The sequence below is a fragment of the Triturus cristatus genome, chromosome 3_2 (genome assembly GCF_964204655.1).
Source record: "Triturus cristatus chromosome 3_2, aTriCri1.1, whole genome shotgun sequence".
Taxonomy (NCBI): domain Eukaryota; kingdom Metazoa; phylum Chordata; class Amphibia; order Caudata; family Salamandridae; genus Triturus; species Triturus cristatus.
Genome location: NC_140584.1, coordinates 214,604,224 through 214,622,200, shown reverse-complemented (window position 1 = coordinate 214,622,200; position 17,977 = coordinate 214,604,224). Strand labels below are relative to the sequence as shown.

General features: G+C 39.7%; 1 protein-coding gene across 1 annotated transcript in view; it reads right to left on the bottom strand.

Annotated features, from left to right (window-relative positions):
• The window catches only part of THSD7B (thrombospondin type 1 domain containing 7B), a 2,208,177-nt gene that overhangs the window by 1,748,032 nt on the left and 442,168 nt on the right, over nucleotides 1–17,977 (bottom strand). Inside the window, exon 3 of the mRNA XM_085647534.1 lies at nucleotides 3,079–3,250. Coding sequence (XP_085503660.1) covers nucleotides 3,079–3,250 — 172 coding nt within the window. The remainder of the gene's footprint in view (nucleotides 1–3,078; nucleotides 3,251–17,977) is intronic.

The window sequence follows — 17,977 nt, the reverse complement described above, 5'->3', positions numbered from 1 at the left end:
ATAGTGGATGACAAGTAAGTGAATGCAATGGTCATCTTAGATTTTGTGACGATGGTATTAATTTCACTGTTTAAGTTATAAACCAGAAGGTGAGCATTTATTGCAGTATGGTATGGGAGGGAAGTGTGGACAAGGGATTATTATTGCCAGATTTCTGCATCTAAGGATCATTTAGGAATATATGTCTATGTAAATATTAATGAAAAAAACAATAGTTACAGGGAAGTTATGGTTAGGCTAATATTTCACTTGCACAAAACCAGTGAAATGCAGCAGTATAGTTACTGTTGATGTGATGTCATCAGTGATATCACTGACCATGCCCTGAGTGATGTAATACATGATGTCATAAGCAGTGCTTTGCAGGGGGCATAAGTTATAGCTAGCTCAGGTAACTATAGCTGCTGCATTTCTATGGTTTTGTGTGTCTGAAATTTGTACCTAGCTATAACGGGCCTGTAATCTTTGTTTTCTCAGTGAATTTTTTATATATATATATATATATATTTTTTTTTTTCTGAAAAAACTAAGTTTAAGGTGACATTATAGTTAGGTTTGGTAAAAATATCCTTATTTGCATAAAATAACCTTGGAAACTCACTGAAAAGAAACACAGATTAAAAGGACCTCATAATCGCATGAAAATGTCAATTAAAACACACAATTTTAAATTTAAAAGGCCACTGAAATTCACTGGTTATAGTTATCTCAGGTAACTATAACTCATGCCCTAAATTAACTATACCTCACTCCCCTGCCTTTCAGATTTTTGTCATCAATGTTGTCATATCAGATGTTGCACTGGTGCTATAGAATATGTCATGAGTTATGTAATATGTGAAGTAAATGGCAGTGCATGACAATGACGGTCAGACCCTGCATCAACCTCCCAAAGGATACCAACCTCACCCCCTGCATGGCCTTCGGAGTTGGATTCCCCGTTGTCACATCCCCCTGGGCAATGGGTGTGAGTAGTAGGGTGTGGAGGGTCTGGCTTCTCCATTTTTTTTCAATATCCTGCAAGAGTCTAATAATAGTTTCCTGCGATCTCAGGCAGGATCACACATTTTTTTAAAACTATATACAGTTTGCTTCATCATACTACTAATGCCTCTTAATTAATAGGGGGTTAGGATGCCTTTAACCTGCCATTTTCTTGGTATTTTCTGATTGTTTTCATAATACCATGATTCTTCCCCATATTCAATAATGGCAGCCATTTCATTTCTGTTTTTCCAACAGTTTGCCAAGCAGAGCATGAGCTCCCACAGGACCAGTGGGTGTCTCTCGCTCCCACAAGACAGTGATAGGAAAAAATTCGCTCTCAACCAATCAGATAGCTCTGTTGTTCTGTTCGTGTGACTGCAGGACTCTTGAAAGGCTCTAGCAAACCCAATCATCCAGATATACAAATATTTTTCAAACTTAGTTTCTATGAATGCACACCAAATCACAAGACTATGATCTAGCTTCCTGATTAAGATCAAGCCTCCTGAATTTGAATTTGGTGTAATTCCGTTCAGTCATTTTTCCTGTCGCATGTTCAAAAATTCCTATAGAAATTACATTACAGATTGGTTGGCCAAGGAAAATCTTAGTGTGAAGTAAAGCGATTTGCCTGAAATTTCTTTGTCCTGTTGATAGCAGGAGCAGGAGATACCAGAGAGGCAGTGCTCTAATTACAACTCTTCAACAGGAGAAACTGAGAGTTTCATACATATTCTTCATTCAAATACCATTTTCAACTCAGCTGTCCTGTATTCAGTGTTTGTTTCTGCATTAAGGAGGTATGGAGGCGCTGTCTGAGGTGCCAGGTCCAACTCCATTTAGCCATGGCAAAATGGCAGACCAAGGGTAGATATTTAACTGGAGCCAGCTTCCAGTTCTCCCTGGCTTGTCGATCTATAATTGGGACAAAACTCACGCTGCTGGTTTCCTACAGCACCGTCAGGTCACTAATGGAAGGTTGATAACACTGCTGAGGCCCTACAGCACTAGGGGAAGGGTAGGAGAGTCACAGTGCAATGGTGACAGTACTCACAGGGCATTGCTGGTAGAAAGTTCACACTGATGAGTCCTATATCAAAGACATGCTGTTCGAGGAAGCAAACATTCATGGGGTCCTATTGGGTACACCACAGGGAGAGGTCACTGCTGCAGTCTTAGCACTGACAGGGCGCTGTTGGGGAAAGGTCATATTACTTGAAAGTGTGTACACCACATTCAAAACTAGATGTTCTGTCCTAAAAGCGGATGTTATTTGCCAAGAAAAACAAGCAATAGCTAGTTCAAACCTGAGTCAGTGGCATAAACCAGGACCAATTTAGATCCCAACTTTCATATAACTCATTACTTGGATTCATCCTTGACACCAACCTCAGTCTCAAGGACCACACTGCCAAGGAAACAAGGACAGGCTGGTACCATCTGACTGGAGGCAATAATGTGCAAAAAGAAAAAACTAGATGGCAGACGCAGACCTTCTCTATGAATGCACCCATGATCTAAAACAACATTCCTGTTCTATAATGAGTTAAAGACACCTCTTTAAAGAGCACTACATCACTCTGCAGTAACAGTTAACTTTTCTGAGAATCCCATGTCCCTGTAATTAGTCCTTGACACTGCATGGGGCTCCATAGCGCATAGGATAGGATTACATTTATGATTACAATACCTTCATCAGCTTCAAACCAATTATTTTAAGGGAAAAGAATGGAAATACTCCAGAGGTCAGGCTTACATCTCCCCACCCACCAAAAAAAACTAACAATGGGGAGGTGTGGCCAAAAGCCAATATGTCAAGTGAGCCACGGGTCAAGAAAGTTTGGGAACCCATGGCTTAAAGGAAAAGTTAACCTGTGAGAGATCACACATTAAAAATGTAACGCAATTGAAATAGACTGTTCTGGAATCCAAGAATGTATTAACTTTTTTAATGAACTGTTATATTAACACTGGTAACAGAACAGGGCTCTGCGAACAAACATTAGCTATTGTGATGCAGAAGTGTATCTTGTTGTACTTGTTGTCATGGAAAGACATAGAAAACATTGTGAAGAGTGAAAGAACACTAACCTGTTTTCCATACAAACTGATTTTCTGCCTTTTCGTCTACATCGGCTCTCGTGTGTGGAATGAGGATGATCAATAATAGCAGGAATTTGCTTGTGTTGTGCCATGGCCAGTGACCATGAGCCCAGCCATTTATCAGGAGCATAATTAAGAAACACGAGGAGTCTTCTGTTTCCTACAATTAAATTATATAATAATTAGTGCCCTTAAACACCAGCATTTGAAAGAGTTTAAAATGCTTACATATTTTGTATTTCGCAGTCCATAACATCCTTCTCTTGCCCTGATTGTCCTTATGTACTGTTGTCCCAATTAAGGTGCAATTCCGTGAATCCATCACACACAATGCTGATCACATGCGCATAATTTTCATAGCATACAATTATTACTGTACTATGAAATTAAGTAACAAATACAAAATTCAATTGGACCTATACAGTTCAGTTAGTTTCATACTATAATTTAATTACAATAGATGTATCTAATAATTGCAAAACTTCAAAACAGTGGATGATGTAAGAGCTATGTGCTTTCAAATAAAATGCAGGATGGCACTTAGTGACCCCAAGCACACAGTTTATTGGCAACAAATTCTCATACTCTCATACTAAAATTGCCACAAAAAAAGAAATTAATGCTCTTCTCTCTAGAATTGTTATCAAGTTAGAACATGTTGAGATCGTGGCAATCTCCAATCCTATAGTGATTGGACCAGCTTAAGTAAAGTTGCTGTCAAAGAGAATAGATCAAACTTCAAGTGGGTAATTAAATTATGTCTAGGCAAGCTGATGACATGTAACAAGAATAAATGCTGAGTCTATACTGCTTTTAAAGAGATAGTGTTGTGTTGCTTAATCTCTGTACTTTCCACTCCAATGAGCCTCTGATAAGATTTCTTGAGTAAAATGCATTTGGCCGCTATGAAATTACACTAGGGTATTGAACTATTCATATCCCACTACTTTAGAAAGCTTACATTTCACATGCTTTAGTCAAAGAATATTTACAAAGTGTTATGTGGGTGCTTTCCCATTCAGAAATGTGCCCTGGAACTCCTAACAGATCCCAGTATAGTCTATTCTCTTTTGTTACAGGGAATGAAACCGCATACCTCCAAATTCCTCTAATATACAAAGGCACTATTTGGTATCGTGTATAATGCTAATAACCTATGTATTAGAATGTCCAGGTGGTTGCTAGGACGTACTTGGGAAACCAACGCTGGAACTGAGTTGGCTGGTGAAGATTGATGTCGCTGGATGGGATCTCTGTTACTTGCAACTTGATAAAGAAGTATGTTTTTTCCAACTTTTGGGTCTGAGCATGACTGGTTGGCGTACGGAAAACGAGACGCTTCATATGACTGCGAAGAGTGCTCCAGCATGGTCTGCTGGTCACTGGCATCAACTAAGCTCCTCTATGATGTGATTGTGCGAACATTAACTTGGTTACATGAGAACTGTATGTCACACTACGTGTCTGACAATAATAAGAATTGTGATGCTTCAAACTGGTTGCCTAGGAACCACAAGTCTCTGGGAAGGTATCCATATGGGACAGTGAATGTCTGCGCGTGTTGTTGCCAGGTAAAGAAAATAGTCAGATGCTGAAATGTCCTGTGGAGCATCTACCAAGCATCTTACGTCATCTGTCTTTCATCAGGCAGTTGTGGGCACACAGCACATGGGTGTTTAGTTCCTTAACGTGCCTTCATTACTTTAAGGGTGTCGTGATGGGATGAGTCACCCAGGCTACATCATGGATACAGCAGCAAGCTGTAGAAAACATAGAAAACGTATGTGACCTGTGTTCATCTCTGTTAAGACAAGGTGACTATTTTTGACAGGTACTCAAATGAAATTATCTTCGACACAAGAGCTCTCGACAGGTCCTAACCTGTCTTTTATGCAGCAAGACTAGCTGCCGTGTTCAACCAGCAACATATTCATTGTCTTAATGTTCTTCATCATGTCATAGTGAATTGAATTACGTGGGTGTGTTTTCTTGCAGGTATCTGTGTTTCAATATTAAATCCTTAACCGCAGCGCAAATTCTCCCGCAGTATGGGAGAATTAAAGAGTGGACGGGGCTGCGTTGGCCAACGGACGTGCGCAGCACCAGGGAGGTAGTGCTTGCGAAGCACCAAATGGGTTAAGTCAAATACCAGTGTTTGTGCCTACAACTTTTGGGTTTAGGCACATCTATCATTTTAGAGTTTAAGCGCTTAAATTCTGTGTTCCATTTGTAAGGACAGGTTATTTCAACATGCAAAATGTCCAATTTTTTTCTCATGTCACATGGTGAACCTCTGTCACAATGGCACAAATGAAGCAAGGTTTTTAGCCACTATGCTAGAGTGTGTGGTAATTCTCATAGTGCAGAACGGAAAATGCTTTGTTGATGCACTGTCAAGAGGTATTCGAGCATCCTCCTAATTTAACTGACAATGGCACAACTAGATTAAGTGAGTTTGAAATCTGTTTGAAAAAGCTTGATTTGCATTATCTAGCCAAGGTGAGCACCGTATTAGAATGTTACCACTTTGGGAGGAGGATGCAACTTCAAGGTGAATCTGTGGATAAATATAGTACTCAACTACGCAGACTAGGTGCTACTTGTGGGTTTGATGCCTCAAATGAACAACACTTGTGGGATTAGGTTGTGTTGGGGTGTACTTTAGATAAAGACAGGAAAAGTATGTGGCAAAAAGATAACCCTTCTTTGCAGGACATGTTCACAATAGCCAAGATGCACAATCATTCAAAAGCTTGTGTAGAGGTTATTCACAAAGAGACATTCTTAGTTGATAAAAGTGAAGCTACAGCAATTATGTTATGTTATTTTAATTTGATATAGCTCACAAATAACCCCAACAGAATATCTTGACACTGCAAGAGGACACTGCGGCAGGAACAGAAATGCAGAAATTAAAATAAGAAATGTTCTGAAGTTTTCAAAAGTTCAGTTACGGTGTTTCATGAGAAATAGGGTCATGAGAACTCTTCATCTAATTCACAGAGTTCTAGTTATGCAAAAATATTTCTAGGCAATTGTTTTTGGTGTTACAAATTGGGACACATGGCAAATATTAAAGATTGTCCAGCATGGAAAGTCAAGGGCAAGAAATGTGGTCGCAAAGGTCACTTGGCCAAGTGTTATAAATCTTCCAAAGATGGGAGGAAAGTAAGGAAGGAAGATTGTGATTATGATGGTGAATACATTGAAAAGGTATTATTTTCCAAGTGTAGGAACGCTCTGAAGAAGTTCCTTTGAAAGAGGTTCTGGTTAACGATAAGCCAGTAAAAAATGTGTTTGACTCTGGTGCCAAAGTAACACTAATACTCAAACATTTCTATGGGCAACATTTGGAAGGGATGGCGAAATTGTGGAGCCCTGATATGAAACCACAAGGGCTATGGTCGAGAATTCATAGAATTTCTTGGGTACTTTAGGGCACTATTGAGTTTAAAGACAGAATCATACCAGGGAAAACCTATGTCTCCAATAAAAGTGGATTCTCTTATCAATTGGTTCCACCAATGCGATTTATATGTCTATTTGGATCCCAATGAGAATCTCTCTGTAAGGGCCAGAGAAATGCTTCCCATTGAAACATTGTCAAAAGGTGAAGTGAGTGGGTGAAGGAATTCCTTGAGGTGTTCTCAAGCAAATTGGGGTGTCTCACAGATTATCTACATCTAATTAGGCTAAAGTCAGATACAAAACCAATAGTGGCTAAAATGAGGAATGTTCCTTTGTTGATGGAAATTAGTATGAAGACTGAACTTGATAAGCTGGTCAAGTGTGGGATAATTGCTGAAGTAGAAGCAATAGAATGGGTTGCTCTGGTGGTTATGGCAAGGAAAGCCAATGGTGACGCCAGGCTTTGCATCCGCTTTTCAAAGGGCAATGGAGAGGGTCCTAGAAGGCATTGCTGGACTCAAAATTTACCAGGGTAAAGTGTTAACATATAGGTCTAATTTTGATGAACATAACAGTAGGATGTGTAAGGTGCTGTGTGGTTACAAAATAGTGGTCTAACTTTGAAATTAAAAAAGTTCACATTTAATGTCAAAGAAATCAAATATCCAGGGCACACAGTAAAAGCTTCTGACATTAACCCTTAAAAAAGGTTGGCAGAGACAATTAAGAACCTGCACCTACCTAAAAATATGGAGGAACTAGTAAAGTTCTTGCCATGGCTGAGTTTAATTTTGTGCCACAATTTGCTGAGAAGACAGCGTGAATGAGGAATTTCTAAGACAAGAGAAGGAGTACATTTGGTGCAAGATGTGTGAGGACTTTGAGCATGTTAAGACAAATCTTGATAAAGCTTCATGTTTACGAAGTTTTGAACCTGGCAATGTGACTTTTGTAAGGACGGATTCGAGCTCTAAGGGTCTCAGTGCTGTATTGATGCAGAGATCCAGAGGGGTAGACAGAACCATATTGTTTATATCAAGGGGCTTGAGAGGAGCAGAGAAAGAGGCTTTTGTAGTCTTTTGGCCCGTAAGGAAGTTAAGGAAATTTTTTGGAGGCATAAGTTTGCGATTAAAACCGATCACAAAACTCCTAGGGACGTGTTCTCCAAGAAAGGTTGGTTTTTATATCTCATAGGATTCGAAAGTGGGCGGTTGTTTTTCAGGAACTTGAATTTGACATGTCATATGTGCCAGGTGGCAGTACATTTCTGGCACATTGTACTTCAAGGTTAGGTGACACTTATGAGATTTTAGAGCTTGATGATTTCTTTGGAGTGGAAGAATTTGGAGAAGAGGTGAATGTCTGTCTCATCAGCGATGGCATTATATAGGAAGAAGAATGGAATTAGTGGATGATCCCATTCTCCATAAAGTCATGATGATGATCACTGATTGGTGGAGTGACAAGAACGAGTGTGAGGAAAATGCTATAAGATTTTGACATGTGAAAGAGGAATTAAATATTGTTGGTGGCTTACGTTGAGGAAAGGGTTGGTGGAGAATGGGCATGCCAGCTATATGGGGATAGCCAAATCCAAGGAAAGAGTTTGAGAAGGATACTGGTGGCCGGCAATGGATATGATGATTGAGGGGGAGGTGAGGAATTGTATAGAGTGCATACACAATGACGAGGTGTTAAAATGCAGGACGCAGCCCATGGTTCTGAGGGAACAGGCTTTGAGCCCTTGGGCTGACATAGCAGTGGATATTTTGGGTCTGGTAAAGATCAAAACATGTGACAGATATGGCATCATCTGCATTGGTATGTTTTCTCTCTGGTTGGAGATCAAAGTGGTGAGCTTGGTTGAGTCTGGAGTGATAATACAATTTTTGCAAGAATTATTTGAGAGGGAGATTTTTCCTTCAACTCTCCTTACTGTCAATCGGATGCAGTCTATATCCAGTGTAGTGGAAATGTTCTTAAAGAAGAGAGGCAATAAGCATAAAAAAGCAGCGCTCTATCGTCCCGAAAGTAACAGTGTGGTGAAATGGTTTATACAAGAACTTAAGGAAAGTTTGCAACAAGCTGTTGTGTGTGGAGTAAACTGAAAGTATGAACTCAGGAGGAGAGTGAGCAAATATCGCTTAACCCTATACTCGTCAAAGGGAATTACTCTCTTTCAACTGTTCAAGGGTGGGCTTCCCGATAGTGAGGTGGTTACGGTGTAGGTGAATGAGGGATGAATGGCAGTGGATTATCATGTAGGCAATGTAGAGAGCTGTAGAGAGAGAGAGAGAAAGAGAAGATGGTAAAGAGAAAGAAGCTGTATGATGTACGGAAAGCAGTTAAGAGAACCTTAGTACAGGTTGGTGACTGGATTAAAATGAAATCCTTTAGAATGGGAAATAAGGTTTCAAAGTTCAGTACTCCTCTGAAAATCATTAAAGTGTTTAAAAATGCTGTTAAAAACAAAAACAAGTGATCACAAAGTATGGAATAGTAGCTATATATCATCCTGTGGTGTGTGAAACGGAGTCTCTGGTTGCCGAATTGGAGTCTCCAGGTATCAGTGGTGGTTGTTGGGTAATGCTCAATTAAAAGAGTGTCCAGGGAGAGATCTTAATGCATTAAGAAGACTCCTCTGCATTGGAAAGACTATGTTTAGGCTTATGTGTAAGTTTGATGTGTTATTTAGTAATACATCATCAACTTTCATTTTGTATGTAGGTTTGTATTTATAGAAGTAGAAAACTCAAGTTCTCATGCAAGACAGTGATGGGAAGGGAGGTGTGTGGTATCTTGTATAATGCATATTTCCTATGTAGTAGAATGTCCAGTGGTTGCCAGGAACGATGCCACTGGCTAGGGTCTCTGTCACTTGAAACTTAATAACAAAGTAAGTCTTTACTACTGAGTCCCTGCTCTCTTCTATTAGGTGAATTTAACACAGAACTCACACATTTGCTGTATACACGAAAGCTAACAATAGGGAAATTGTCTACATTTTAAAATGCATTACTTCCCTTATGATTGCCTCATTTACCTCTGCTATGAAGATATTAAGATATTAATATGTCTTCCACTTATGTCCTGTATGAAACTGGAACTATATGTTTTTTTAAGATGTTATTGATGTGGTTACCAAGTGTATCAAGTTCAATTTCCGGATAAAATACCTAAAGAGATTGGCTAGGTTGCAAACTGTACCTAAAAATAACAACAAATTGGCATAATGCACATACATGAGAACTTTACTCTTTTTGCACCAATTAATAGCGGATGCTTGCAGTACACTAACGTGCGTAATTGCAGCATCTAATATTGGCCTAGCAAGACCCATTTATTATAAAATTGTTCATAGTCTAGCCCAATTGATGCCAATAATTTATGTAAGTAATTAATTTTTTTGTTTTGCTATTTTTTTGTAAATTTCTTTTGCTTGTATAAAATATGTATATGCCATTTATCATTGATTTTTATCTGTTTTTATTTGAGGTGTTTACATATTTTGTATAAAATGAAAAATTTGGTGGAATGTTATTGGTAGTCCCTCCAAAGTCCTACAGTTTCTGCACTGTTGTTTACTCTGGAGTGTGAGTAAGAAATCTAACCCTCCCAGAGTCCAACACTTTCCCTACTGCTATGTAAATTGGAGTGGTAATGGTAAATCTAATCTTTCCAGAGTCCAACTCTTCTCTGCTGTTGCATGGATTGAATTAGAAATAATACATTCAACCCTTCCTGAGTCCACCACTTTCTTTAGTAATGCATAGATTGAATAAGAAATACTAAATAATAAACCTCTTAAATCCAACACTTTCTCTATATTGCTTAAACCTGTAGTGGGAATAATAAAGCTAACCCATCCGGAGTCCAACACTTTCCACACTGTTGCTTAGATTGTAGTGGAAATAGTAAATCTAACCACTATGGAGTCCTTCACTTTCCCTATTGAGACATATGTTGGAGTAGGAATAGCAAATCTAAACCTCCTGATCCAACACGTTTCCTACTATTGCACAGATTGGAGTGGGAATGGCAATTATAACCACTTCAGAGTCCATCACTTTTCCTACTATTCCTTAAACTGGAATGGGAATTGTAAATCTAAGCTCTTTGGAATTAAACACTTTCCATACTTTTGTTTAGACTGGAGTGGGAATAGTAAATGTAACCCCTGTGAAATTCAAGAGTTTTCTTACTGTTATGTAGACTGGAGTGTGAATAGTAAATATAACCTGTCGGGATTCCATCACTTTCCCTACTCTTGCATAGACTTGAGGGGGAATAGTAAGTCTCACTCCTCTAGAATCCAACCCTTTTCCTCCTGTTGCTTAGACTGGAGTGGGAATAGTAAATCTAACCCCTCCGCAATTCAGTACTTCCCTACCATTTTATAGGATGGCAGTAGTAAAATAATCCTTTATGTAATGTTTGTTAACCTACATTCGTATTATTTTTTATTGCTATTTAGTGTCATATGTCCATATTTATCAATCATTTCTATATTTTATGTTTTTTATTATTTTTATAAAATGTTTTTACGCTTAATATTTTTATATTTATTCTGTTAGTTTATTTATTTGTTATATCCATTTTTATGATTGCTAATATTATTTTTCATTGTTTATATATATATTCTATTGGCGGTTGCCAGAAGGTAGTCATAGTTTTATAGTTAAGACCAAAGATTCCATAGGAAAAGCCTTTCTTGTTTTGACAATAACTTTGCAGCTGCTTGACGAATCTGCAAAAAACTTCTAAAAAATGTCCCCTCTTCTGGTTCAGCTGCTGTTTTGAAAATTTTGGGGTGATCTGTCAAGCGTGGGTTGAGAAAAAAGGGGGGGTCCCAAAACTTGTTTTCCCCATTTTATGTCTATGGGGATTTTTCATTTATTGAACACAAATACAGCCCGAACCACTGAACTGAATCACACCAAATTGGGCAGAAAGCTAGATCCTGGTCCATAAGGCGGGCTTTTTGTAATTTGGTGTAAATCCATTCAACAGTTTCAGAGATGCTTAAATAATAGAGATATCTGGGAGCCCAACAGCCTACTGAGACCCTACAGAAATTTGATTGCCTGACAACAATTCAATCAGGAAGTGTTGGCAGCCATCTTGGGACTCGGTTGAACCAAGACTCACAAATTATATTAAAAAACAATAGGGTGCAGAGTATGGCTATGCCTCTTGGAAGGTCCTATTCCAAGGGCCAAAAAAACTATTTAAAAAAAAAGATTTCAGTAAGACCCACAGGTCTGGCTGAAAATGTAAAAATGAAGGAAGCACGGGCTTCTGCACTTTGTTTATTATTGGCCCCCGGGTAGGCCAGGTACTGGGACATGATTTGTAATTATAGGAGGGGGACACACAGGCCCCCCTCTTGTGGGGCTTTGTATGCCCCAGGGACCACCACCTCCTCCATTATGTAAATGTTAATGCAGGGGAGGCCCGTATGGACTCCCCTGATGCATCTGGGACCACCACCTCCCTGAGGCTTTATTGAAAATAAGTGCAGGGGCACACAGACCCCTCTCAGTCCCGGGGGCCACCACCTACCAGGGACTTCATTGTAAAATAATTCCAGCAACCTGCACAAACACACCAGGAGCCACCACCTCCCCAGGGCTTTAATGTAAAAAAATGCTGTGGGGGCAGTGCAGACCCCCTGCAGCCCTGAACCACCAACTCCAAAGGGCTTTTTTTTTTAATTGAGTGCGGGACCACCACCTCCCCACGGAAAAATACAATCAAAGGAGTGGGGTCGAGTGTCCTCCCTCTTGGAGCCAATAATGGCCCAGGGGACCGCCACCTCCCAGGGCCGGCTTCAGCAATGTACCGGAGTGCCAACTCCCTGGACATTGCAATTTGCCAAGGCTTGGCAGGAGCACAGCTTCCACTAAGCCATAGCAAACACTGCTCCACTTTCAGCAAACAAGTGCAGAAAAAATGCTCTTGGTTGCTGAAAGCGGAGCAGAATTGCTTTTGCACAAATCTTGTCCAGAAGTAATGCTAGCTTCCACAGGATGCTGGGAGCCGGCAGGGACAGTCTTGAAGCCCTTCTCAATTGTTTTATAATTTAAAAAAATAATAATAAAGGGCAGGGTCCATGGATTGGGATCCCTGGGACCATAATCTGCCCAGGGAAAGGAGCCCTCAAGGAAAGGAGGAGCTCACAGCACTCCATGTATAGGGAGCAGTATTTATGGGACAATACATGTTTTTGTTTGCATTTGCTGTTTAATAAGTTTCATATTTAGTGTGGTTCATGAGCTATAGAAAAAGTACTCCTGAATAATCTCATAAACCCCGGCCCCTGCACACAACCATGTCCCTCCCTCTTTCCCAATCCTTTCCATAAACCTTTTGAGGGAGGTCTGACCTCAAAACATTTTGCTTAACGGGGCTCAGAGCAAAAACGTTTGAAGACCTCTGAATTAGACTAACAAAGGGTTATAGCCTGGGGGTTAGTTATAAATAATTGATGCATAAAGTAAGAATATGTATATTTCTTTCTTTTTCCTTTTTTAGTTAGTGCTGGCTCAATAAGAAATATTGCGAAGCGTTTATCTATAAATATGAAACACAGTAGCAGTGTTTTGTTACTAAATTGGAAAGGATCCTGTAGCATAGGGGTAGTGTGCTATGTATTGCATACTAAGGACAATCGCGGTTTGATCATGCAGTACGCAAGATGAATAGTGAAAATATATGTGGGCAGATTTACAATAAACGAACGCAGCACAGTGCAGCAAGACATTTGGCTGCACCGCGCTGCGTTAGTTTGGAAACACAGGTATGTGTCATATTTACAATAATATGTTGCATCTCTGTGCTTCACCGTGCGCTGGCGCACAAGCTGCTGCCATGCGCCGACGCAGGGATGATTGTTTGTGTGCAGGAAGGGTTCCCTTCCTTCACATAAACAATCAGAAAGGGCGTTTTCCAAATTCTATGTGTGCTGCGTTGGCACACATAGAACTTGTAAAACGTCATTTATTTAAAGGATTGTTTATGTACAGAAGGGGACACCTTCCTGTACATCAACAATCATTAGAGGTTATTTCCTTGTTCTGTGTGTGCTGCAGAATGCAGCATGTATAGAAAGAGGAAAATAACGAGGAGAAATTAATACATTTCTCCTCGTTGTGCCTCCCTACGCCTCCCCTGGGGAGGCGTAGCATTCAGTCACATTTCCAGATTTACGATTTCTTGTAAATCTGGAAATGTGTCTTGTTACATGGGCGTTGCATGGGAACACCCAGAGCAACACCCATTGAATGCCCCTTTTGCGCAAAGTGCTGCGTGTAAAGGGGCCAGATGTACAAGGACAGGAAAAACCACGCGGGGTGGCTTTTCTTGTCCTTGTAAATATGGGGCAGAAAAATGCGCTGCCAGTGTGTCACAAAAAGTGAAGTACTGGCAGCGCAAGGAGCTTGTAAATCTGCCCCATTGCCTTTATTTTTGTATACATTTTTATTAATTCAGAATAAACGAGGGGAGACTTGATGCTTTGAAAACCAGTTAGTGAAGGGAACACGTTAATTAGATTTTTCATTATCTTTATCTCGTCTCTGCCGCATGCCTCGGGCTCTAAAAGCAAAACGGAGCAGTCAGTTTAAACATTTGAAAAGGAACGAACTTGCAACTGGTGACGTTAATTAACTAATTGACATCCCTGAACAAGGGATCACGGGTGTTACATCGCAGTACACCGAAATCAAGTAGGAGGAAGGTAGTTTGGAGCAGGAGAGGCGGTAAGTAGATAAATCACGGAGGGTTAGGAAAGGCGAAGGATTGTCAGAATCAGTGCTCCGACTGAAGTTTGAAATAAAGCAACCTTGTGATTTTAATTTGAGTTCTGCAACTGTTAATAGTAAAAGTCCTGTTTCATATATTAAATATACTGAGGTTTAAAGGGCATGTGTTTTTCTTGTCAAAAAGTGTATATCTTTTAAGAGGCAAGCTCTCTGCTTTTTCGGAAGAAAGTCTGTGGAAGCACTTCAAATTACACTTTTGTTAACAGTAAATGTCTTTTGCAGATTCAATTACATTGCGGTTTTAAGGACCATGCCTGTATCCAGTAGTGTGCCAATTGATGTTAGGATGAGATACAAGGGGTGAGGCTCGGTTTTTCACGTTAAAGAGTGGATTTCTACAAAGAGGCATGTTCTCTCTTTATTTTTTTAACGATTAAGGCGCATATCATCAAGACAATTATCACCGCTTTAGCGGCCGTTTTGGGCTGGAAAGCGGCAGCAATTATAACAGGTATCAACAAGGACACGCTAACTGTCTTTAGCGTGTATTTCCTTGTATTATCACCCATTTCACTAACGCCTTGCATCTCAACACTAATGAGATGCAAGGTAGGCGAAAATAGTCGCTAACACAGCTCCTCTCTATCAACAAGGATATCGCTAACGCCCCTAGCGACAGGAAAAGTTGCGCTAACCGCGTATATATCGCCGGTTTCTAACACCTACTAATTTTCTGACTTACCTCTATGTATCATGGGAGGTGGATTGTGAAGCTAAGTCCGCATCTCCCTATCAACAATGTTTTCCCTATCGGTGTTTTTTATCGCTGTAAATCCAACGATATTGCCACTTTTCGCCGCTATTGCTGGGATTTCTATCGCCGCGGCGATGCGCGTAGTTAATAGTGTGCTAACCGGGCGATAGAATCCGGAGATAGAAATGTTCATGCTACACATGGCCAGCGATAATTATCGCTGCCGCTTGATGATATGCCCCAATGTTCCGTATATAAAATCACTGAACTAGGACTTGATGTGTGCAGATGCAGCTCAGTTAATATTAGAAACGCCTGGTGGGTCATGTTCTATCACAATTAAGAGTGAATTGCTTTAAAGACAAGTTCTCTTTCATTCAGAAGAAATAGAATCTTCCTGTATAAATCACCAATTTGGTCACTTGAGTTAGAGTGATCCATTAAATCGCTTGAAGTGGCATTACCAAATTAGTGCATTTTTGGTTACAATAAACTGTTAGAGGCACTGGGAATCCTCCAGTTTTTATACGATCTAATGATGTTTTGCCTGAAATTCAATCTGGTGGTGCAGCTATGAAAGTGCACCAGTAATTTCAAAAGTGGCATAAACTACAATTGAGGCGATCTGGCCCCACAGCAGCAGATACTGTTTCATTGCTAGGGGTTAGTAAATATAACGACGATGATTACTGATTTTGAATCATAGAGACAGGAATTTTAGAATGTCATTATTATTCCTTACAGTATCCTATATCGTGGTGAATGCATGGAAAAGGTCGGAAATATAACCATGTGCGCGTGGGGCACAAGGTATGCACAGAATTTGATCTACTAAGGTGAAAGAGGGGGTTTATGAGAATTGGGAAACTATAGGAATGGGGCTAACAAGAACGTAAAAGAAGTACTTAGGTGAGACAGATATATATATATATTCTAATAGGTCACTTCTATAAAGACGAGATAATTCAGCTAGCTGCTCAATATCTACATAAGAGTAACAAGTTCAAGAGGAAATGAACTAAAAGAAGAATTCTGCAATGCAAATTAACACTAAAGTAAGTGCGCAATACCTCTAGGTGTTAATAATAAGAAGTCTTTGGGGATTATATTTCATTTGGAAAAATAATAGTTAAAAAAATGACTGATTACAGAGAACCATTTTAAAGATTATTACATTTCAAGAACAGAAGACATATTTTGCTTGGAGATAGTGCTCGAGAAGGAAGCCTTATTATATAAGGTAACTGATTATTGAATTTTTAAATAGAATTTAAGTATGAGAGTTTTAGTAATCAGGTAGCTAGGTTCACATGGGTCACTTCTGCAAACACTAAACAACTGACTGAGGTAAAATTGGGTTCTCTAGGGTAGGGTTTGGAAATTGAACTGGCATACGATACTGTTCTTATGTATGATAAACGTTCATGATACTGATGGAGAACTGCAATAATGTTGCACTTTGGGAAACACCCCTATCATATTATTGGAGTGCTTTGTGCAAGATTATTTTCTGTCAGTAATAATTCTATTAACATTGCTGTTTATCTATGTATTGAGTTTTCAGTTTAAAAAAAAAAAAAATATATATATATATGTCCACAAAATGCTTCACCCAAGAAGGAAAGGTGCGCTCACATGATTGGTAATATTTATTTAGCATTTCCATCGGACATTGCACCGGACGCGTTTCAGTCTTAGCGACCTTTCTCAAAGGTTATAGTCCGGCATTGCCACTGTTGCAAAACCTTTCCGTCCCAACAGGTTGCTGATTTTATACTGTTGGTCCCCATTGGACCTCCTCGGTGGTGTTACTTTCACTGCATTGTGGGACTTGTGGTTTGCACATTTCAAACCCTCCAGTGGGTGAATGCCTGGTCTACAGATGTCCGTTTAATTATTGTTTTCGTGCTGTTTTTCAATCATGTTCCCTCGCAAGCCTACTTTGAAGGCTGTGCGGACCCCTGCCTCGGCTGGTCCGAGGTGGCAGCCAATACCCCTGTGTGTCTTCCGACTGCAAACAAACTTGGTCCATGGCGGGGCATTATGGCGCTCTTGTCGGGTGGGGCGTCCTTTTCGGTGGGACCGAGCCGGTATTAATGTCCACAAAATCCTTCACCCAAGAAGGAAGGCGCGCTCACATGATTGGTAATATTTATTTAGCATTTCCATCGGACATCGCACCTGACGCGTTTCAGTCTTAGCGACCTTTCTCAAAGGTTATAGTCCGGCATTGCCATTGTTGCAAAACCTTTCCGTCCCAACAGGTTTCTGATTTTATACTGTTGGTCCCCATTGGACCTCCTCGGTGGTGTTACTTTCACTGCATGTATATATATTCAAAAATAAGATTCTCCTTAGTATATAGGAAATAATCGTCCAGCACTCCAGAAGGGTTGAATCACTCGGATCTTTATTTAGATGATAAACATCTACGCGTTTCAGCAGTCTCAGCTGCCTTGCTCACGATGTTGGAGCACCATCATTTTTACTTTAAAATACTCCATCAAAGAGTAACAACAATGAAGAAGGACTATCAAAGTTTCCACACATATGCCCACACACTCTTTTTGGTTGAAAGGGTCGGCCATATTTAAATGTACACGGGGCATATACAAATAAATGACTTGTTATTTGGAAAGTTCCAATTTACACCATCTATTCTATAGAGATGACAACGCAAAATACTTTATATTCACAGATGTTGCTGCCATATTTCACTTTCATCTTTCTGGATTTATATATATCACAGAGATATTTCACCCCTTGCATTTTTAGTCCAGATTAACTCACAAGATAAAAATTATTTATGGCTCTGCCAAACATCTACCAAAGAATGCATTTATATATCTGCACCTATTCAACTTACATTATGGATGTTTCTTCATTTTATATTTTCCACGGAAATAAAGATGGTATTATTCCTTAATCCTGTATACTATAGAAAAATTACAATTTATCTCAA